Genomic DNA, 7,972 nt, shown 5'->3' on the forward strand with positions numbered 1-7,972 from the left:
TAACAAATATATAATGTTAACTATGATTACAACTTCAGAAATATTTTATACATTTATAAATGTTTTCATAAATACATTGTATCCTATAAACACATTTAATAATAACAGTTAAGTACATTTTAAATATAAAGAAAAACATTTGCTTTCTTTGAAATATGAGATATCTGCGTTAAAAAAAAACAAGAATGTGCCAAAATGTGTTGATTTTTATTTCCCAAGTTTACAAAATGACGTGTCCTTTAGCTACAAGGTTCATATTTCCAAAAAAACATTTTTTCCAGATAAAGGGCACCGTACAGAAAAAAATAAAAAACACCTCTCCTGCATATTTCAAATATGAGTGTACAATGCAATCATTTGTGAAGAACAAAACATCAGGGTATGAGTCAATCCTCTATTAAATTCGATCAGGGGTGTGTGAAGTGTTAGTGTAAGTGAAAAACAAGAGCAAACACTGATGCATCGTGTAGATCTCTGTACTGTACCCATTCAGTCCATAACAATAAACCACGCTGCATCAGTGAATGATGACAAATACACACAGCTTGATCCAATCTGGTGCAACTAAAACATATTCAATGATATCAGCTATGCATTGACAAATTCATGAATACAAAAAACCGAAGCACCAACGTAAGAGCTTATGTCATGTCTACTGTAACGAAAGCTAAAATATAGAAGTACAAGAAAGAATTGAGCACCGTATTTGTAACCAGTATGTACTACTAGCACATTATTTCCAGAATCAGTCATAAAAACATGCCATTTTGATTGTATGAAAAAAACAAAACAAAAAAAAACTAATTTGTGTGGAAATCATGATTTGAAACTAGCTTACGATGTCTGAATAAAGCCAGAAACCCAAACCTGACGGAGCACAAGCCCACACTTTAAGCTCATACAGTACAAAAATAGAGCAAATCCAGTTCAAACGAGTTCAAGATAGAAAAATAAAACTGTTTGAAATGTTCTGGGTCAAACAAATGTTCACAGTTGAGTTGGAGAAGAAAGAATCAGCTCGAGTCTGAGTGCGTCTTTGGGTTCGGGAGGAAATACTGTCGTCCGGACGCTTTCCTGCAGACACAGAGATGAACAGCATTACAATCAGACTCAACCAGATCTTCTTCAAAGTGTTTCTTCCGTGCCGAATCGGTCAATACATTTCCCTGAACACAGATCTGACCCTGGCCGCCGAATATTGGTTTAATGCAGCTGCACTCGTTCACTAAATGTGAACTAAATAAATATTAACTTAAGATACAAAAATAAATAAAAATGGCAAAAAAAAAAAAAAAAACCATGAATTGCAAATTAACTAAAAATATGTTTGTTTTTTTTGTTTGCAGATAATTGCAAAGTGGATTTTTCCTGATATTTAATACACTAATAATACATTTCTACAAGACTAGGAAAAACTGAGCACCTTCTTTATACCAGTTATCACAAACCAGAGTGCACTACTAGTCACGATAAACACTTTGTTGTGAGATGTATTGCCCTAGAAATAACTGCAATAAGCAATATTATTATCATTTTAAGCCACTGAATATTTAATCATAATGTAACAGCATAATAATGCAAGAATGCCTACACATGTCCATGACAAACTTATTTTTAAGAATATTTAGATCATGGAATTAAGGATCAAAATAGTAGATACCTTAAAAAACCTGAATAAATAGTAAAACATTTTCTAACAACAAGTAACAAGTAGAAAAAAAAGCAGTTTTTAAATTTAATAACGTTTAATAAAATTAAGTTTTTAAAAGACACCGGTACAACAAAAAAAATCACAGACTTTCATTTTTAAGTAATTATAATGCTTAAATATAGTACATCAAGATATTAATCATAAATCATGTATTGCATCGTTATAATACAAGTGATTTGTGCAAACATGATGTTACAGACTATCATGATTTAACAAAGAACGAAAAAAAAAAAGTTTAAAATCACAATTTTACTGTGCACATGAATTAAAAACAGGCTTGTTTTGTTATAAACCTGGATTTAATTTTTAACTGATATTTACATCCTAAACTGAAAAAGACTGCAAACGGTGCATTTCTACAACCATTCTAAAATAGTCAAGTATTTAAAGAGACATTCGTATAATTAAATAAAGTTAAATATCTAACTCAATCAATAAAAACTGGATGGAATATGGTTATTTATTGATAAAGCATCCTCTTATTAAAGACTTTTAATAAAGTTTTTTCTCTTACAGCTATACAGACTCCATTTCCTCGTCGTTGGACTCTTCCTTCAGAGATTTGGCCTCGATGGCAGCTTCCTCGATGTGTGCGAGCATGTCTGCCATGAGCGCTTCCTCCAGCCTCTTCCTCACGCTGTACACCAGATCCTCCTGCTTCCTGTGGACCACAGAGAGCGTCTCAATCCAGCATTCAGACATCACTCCTCCTCATCCTTCTACTGTAACATACTGGAGACTCCTCACATCCTTCCCAGACTGATGTACCATTACTATTCTGGATTACCCTTCATTTCAAATGTTAGTAATTTTGTTGTTGTTGTCTACATAGTTTGTTATTTTATTTAGTTTTAGGTATTTTAGCAAATCAAATTTATTTTTATTTTGTTGTAGTTTAGATAAGACAATTAGAAATGTCGCTAAAATAGCTCAAATAATATGCATTAAAATTATTAAGTTAAACAAACTTATTTTACACTAGCTGAAATAAAATAACCTTTTATTATTTCAGTTAATGCTTTAATATTAACTTTAGTTTTCATAAAGTAAATCCTCGGTTAGACAAAAAAATTCCTAAACAGCAGAATATATATATATATATATATTTCAATAAATCGAAATAGGATTTTTAAACATTTAAAATAATTACATAGTGTTTAAAAGTGTTTCCCATTCATTGATTTGTGGCGGTTGACTTTAAAAGAAAATTCTGCTTTGATCAAAGAAATAAATTAAATTTTCAAATATATTCAAATAGAAAGCAGTTATTTTAAATGGTAAAAATATTTCAAAATATTACTGCTTTTGCTGTATTTCGGATCAGATAAATGCAGGCTTGGTGAACAGAAGATAATTCTTAATAAAATCAAAACCTTTTGACCTGTAATGTATTATTAGCCTATAATTTGAAGTTTCAGATATTAATATTAATAAGGTGAGTCTGAGAAGTTTATTTGACAGTGACTTGTTGTTAGTATGCATGTTAAACACAAATAAAAGGTGAACGTTAATTTATTTGTGTGGTTTTCTTTTCCTAAAACATTATAGAGTTTAATAAGAAGAGACTTGGCAAATTCATTTTTCATAAGTTTGTATGTCCAGACATCCTTGACAGTTTTTAATGAGGATTAATTTTTTAAAACAGTGTTCAAATCGATATCGGAATTATATCGTGTCAACTGAAATTAAGAAATATATTCGTAATATACATTTTGGCAACATCATCCAGCCTCAAGAATCATACAATAATGTACAACTAAATTCAGAAGATTCTCATCTAGGAGGAAGAGGAAGGAGGAAAAGCTCCAGAACAGCTGTTTGGGAGTTTCTAGAAGCTGCTTCAGGCTGTGTTGAACTAGATCTAGAGCTACACTGGAGTGTCAGCTTGTACCTGATGTCTTCGTCCGTCACCATGAAGGCTTTGCACAGAGGCTGTGTGGTGTTGAGCCAGACCCCGGGGTTCTTCTCCACCGCGGACGACAGCTGACCGGTGATGGGAGCCGAGCTGGTGTGCAGAGCGCTCGCTAGAGCCGAGAGCAGCGTCGTATCTGTGTAACCCGGACCCACACCTGCCAAACAGTTACAAACACAACACAGCATTAAAGAGTGTGCACTACTGACAGAGTAATAATAAGGACACCTGAAGTTTGCTCCAACACTGCTCCTGCAGTGCTGTGTTTGTATGGAGCTGCTCTTCCAGGTTCACCTTGCAGTCCTTTAGGAAGATCCATGGTCTTCACCAGCTCCTCTGCGATATCATACGTGTTGAGTCCGCTCAGCTTCTTCTCCCAGAACAGCTGAGAAATAAACAGAGCAAAAGTGTTTCAAGTTTGCAACAGGAAATAATGGACTAGATTGTTGTTTATGGATCTTTTTGATCTAATTGGAGCTAGCCAGCTGGGGCTTTCCTGCTAAATTCGTTGCAGTAAAGCCTTGGTGAGCAGAAGAGACTCTAAAACTCTTACTGACCCCAAAGTTTTAAATCTATTTCCTTTGTAAACCGCTGAGCATCACATGTGATGTGTACCTGTCTGGGCTGCTCGACAGCTTTCTGAGGGTCCGTCTTAACCTTGTTGCTAGGGTGATTTGTGACCTTAGTGACGGGCTGTTTGAAGATGGATGCTGTCTGTCGGACCGGCAGTGACGTGTTCAGATCCGGTTTACCCTGAAAACAGTATCCAGACACAAACATTACAAACTGCTCAAAACAGAAAGCTGCAGCGCACATTATTGGGTCAGTCTTGACCTTGTTCTGACTGTGATCATAGCGCATCTGCTGCCGGTTCTTGTTCAGTTTGCTCATCAGCATCTTCCCCGTGCGGAAATCAAAGGAGCTGAGGTCCATGGAGTTTCCCAGATATCGGACCAGCTGTGGTTTACTCCGAAACTTCTTCCCTGTTGGACTGGGAGCGAAAGGAACAATCAAAAATGTTGCATTTCTGCATTGTATTGTTCCTTATTGCATGTTTTACAGATAACTCCAGTGTTAAACAGGAAAGATAGATTATGCATCAACACAAATCACCATAGAAAAACACACAACCCATTTTAGATGTCAAAAATATAGTAAAGAATTAGAATGAATACCTAGAAATATCCTAAAAACTGTGTTTTTACCACAGTAAAGGGAGTCTCTAACGGTGCAAATGATAACTGGCATTTATATATAAAATCTACATTGTATAACTTTAATAGTTCAGCTCATCCAGCGATTCTCGTAATAAATAAAAGATAATAAATAATAAAAAATACGTCATTAATTGAATTTTTTTTTAATCCGCTGCATCACTTACCGGTTATCCGTTAAATTTAGCATTTTAAAATCGTGAATACAGTGTAGACTCGAATAAAAACGATAGATAAACCATAAGCAAATATGCACCCAGCTGAAACTAGAAGAAAAAAACACCAAGATAAACTAGATCAACAGATAGTAAACGGAACCAAAACATTGAGCTAGCATGGGTGCTAGCGGAGATTAGCGCACAGTGCTAATTCGCAGGAGACGCTTAACACTATTAATTTAACAAACGGTAATAATCTGGAATAATAACGCACTAAGAGTACTCAGTTAGGCAACTGTGGTCGGATTAAAGATGGTTAATTGATATATTAAGAGAGTTTCTGTCTGTCTCGGCTCGCTGGTCTCCGGCTAATCCCGCTGCAGTACCTAAAATAATAGACATCGCTTTTCCCCGCGGACAAGCCCGACTTTCTGGTCACTTCTTCCCTTTTCCAACCATTTGGGAGAGCCGAGCACTCCCACCTTTTCCTCTCCATGTTTCTCCCGGAGTCTCTCTGGAGGAAAAACTGTGGATGTTTAGGGTTAAAGACGGCGATGCTGCTTCTTCTTCTTCTCCTTCTTCTGGTGTGATTCGTGGAGGTTTACACGCTTCAAAGGCGTATTGCTGCCCTCTTCAGTTCATCGGAAGAACTCCATCTCATATATTAAAACTCAAATAAAGACCAGTGTGGAGTAAAAAACTTATAAAAATCTGTTTACATATTCCTTATTTTCAAGATTGATTTTAAAGATAAAGATGACACTCCAACTGATCAGAAAACAACCCATAATCCAGTCATTACCACACTAGCCCTCCTCTTTATATAACTTAATTAAAAAGATTAACTTTATGTAGCACTTTTAACCATTCATGGCCTCCATTTGTGTGTTTGTGTGTGTGTGTGTGTGTGTTCACATTCCATAAGTCATAAAGTTTACTAAGTTTCGTACGATTCTGATGAAGCTGAGAATTAAAAAAATTCTAAAAACCTTTTTCTGTCAAAAGTGAGCGAAGAGCACCAGAGGGTTAAAGTATATTTTTAAAGATCAGTAATTTAATATAAAAGAAATATCTGAAATCATATAGTAACAAATAAAACTAAATCACATTCATAACTTTCAATAAAATTAACATCAAATGTATTATATATGTATATATATATATTAATAAAACACTTAAATACACTTTATTATGTCTAGTTGCCAAAGCAATATTTCTTATTTTCATTTAGTTGAAGTACTAAAAGTAAATAAACTTATATTATATAAATCGAAATAAAAATGAGTAAAAGTTAGAAACACAAAATAAAATGACTAAAACTTTAAAATTAAAACAGAAAACGTAAAAAATTAAATCATGCACAATATTAACAAAAATCATAAAAGATTTTAAGCCTGACAAAAAAAAAAAAAAAAAACTTTACTCACATTAATCCAAGATTTTAACTGAAAATAAAAATCTATTAATTATTTATAAGAATCAGGTGACCTCAAGAACATGTTAATGTTGGTAAACTCATGCATATGTATAACTGTTGATCATAAAGCATATCAGACACCTCAGATTTTCATCTTTTCTTTGATTTATTATCAAGCATCACCAGTAACCTGCGAATGATCACAACAGAATTCAACAGCAGCTCTCAATAACAGAACCAGTGGTTTTATTCCAGGAGGATTCAGAGGAAAGAACTGAAGAAGCTCTTCATAGGAACATAGAAAACATCACGGCTTTACGTCTTTATAAGATTGTGAGACATTTCATGAGGGAAAAATGGGTGATCACTCCAAAAAATAAATATGACATTGTTCATTAGCAGTGATGGTGGATTCAGACGGTGGATTGATGTCTTCATCTCAAACAGGGACAAACATCTCCGTCTTCAGTCCATCAGGAGCACGACTGACCAACAGAACACAGAAGACAACAGAAGAAAGAAACAGCAACGGGCGAATCAGAAGAGACTGGCTTTGTTCACACAGATAATGGAAATACAGTTATTGGATGAAAAAAAAAAACTAAACATGAAATCTGATTCATCATTTCATACAACACCAGTCAAAAAGTTTTAGAAAAATATGATTTTTAATGTTTTTTAAAGACATCTTTTTTTGCCCACCAAGCTTGAATAATAAATCTAAAGTACAGCAAACACACTTAAATTTTGAAATATTTTTACTGTTAAATCAGCTGTTTTCTGTGTGAATCTGTGTTAAGTGTAATGTATTTCTGTGATGCTCCGCTGTATTTTCAGCATCATTCCTCCAGTCTCCAGTGTCACATGATCTTCAGAAATCAGAATAATGATTCAAGAAACATTTCTGATTATCATCAAAAGCAGAGTAGAATTTTTTCAGGTTTCTTTGATGAATAGAAAGTCCAGAAGAAATACAATTATTTTGAAAACATTATATGTGTCTATAACTTCTGATCAATTAAAAGCATGCCTGCTGATTAAAAGTATTAATTTCTATAAAACCACCAAAATAAATAATAAACAAACATACTGACTGCAAGCTTTCAAATGGAAGTGTATAATAATAATTATTAAATATATTTTTTATTTTTCAGATAGATGCTGATCTTTGAAACGTTCCATGCAGCGGTTTTGAATACTGATAATAATACTAATTCGAAATTATCAAATCATATTATTCTGATTTCTAAAGATCATGTGACACTGAAGACTGGAGGAATGATGCTGAAAATACAGCGGAGCATCACAGAAATAAATTACACTTTATTATACATTCAAAAAAAAAGTAATAATACATATATTTTACAATATAACTGCTTCTGCTGTATTTTTGGATCAAATAAATGCAGGATGGGGAACAGGAGAGACTCTTAGATTGGTGGTGTACTGTAGTGTCCATGGAAATAATCCCTTTAATGAGATATCAACATGACAAACCTTCATCTAATCTTCCTTCTTGAACTTTCCATTGATGTAAGGAACGTAGTCCATGATGAGCCT

At 33.9% G+C, this 7,972-nt stretch overlaps 1 protein-coding gene across 2 annotated transcripts; it reads right to left on the bottom strand.

Annotated features, from left to right (window-relative positions):
- Positions 1-188: 188 nt before the first annotated feature.
- Positions 189-5,640, bottom strand: LOC127951592 (methyl-CpG-binding domain protein 3). Of its 2 annotated transcripts, none has more exons than XM_052549572.1 (7): positions 5,478-5,640; positions 4,458-4,614; positions 4,239-4,376; positions 3,918-4,008; positions 3,603-3,780; positions 2,226-2,372; positions 189-1,074 (listed from the first exon to the last, which is right to left on the bottom strand). In XM_052549572.1, exons 1-6 carry the CDS (start codon positions 5,489-5,491, stop codon positions 2,228-2,230), a joined length of 723 nt encoding a protein of 240 aa, XP_052405532.1. In that variant the 5' UTR covers positions 5,492-5,640; the 3' UTR covers positions 189-1,074; positions 2,226-2,227. The 2 variants fall into 2 exon arrangements, with proteins under 2 accessions (XP_052405532.1, XP_052405531.1); XM_052549571.1 differs by having other exon boundaries at positions 5,382-5,581.
- Positions 5,641-7,972: the final 2,332 nt, after the last annotated feature.

The sequence above is a fragment of the Carassius gibelio genome, chromosome B2 (assembly GCF_023724105.1).
Source record: "Carassius gibelio isolate Cgi1373 ecotype wild population from Czech Republic chromosome B2, carGib1.2-hapl.c, whole genome shotgun sequence".
Classification (NCBI taxonomy): Eukaryota; Metazoa; Chordata; class Actinopteri; order Cypriniformes; family Cyprinidae; genus Carassius; species Carassius gibelio.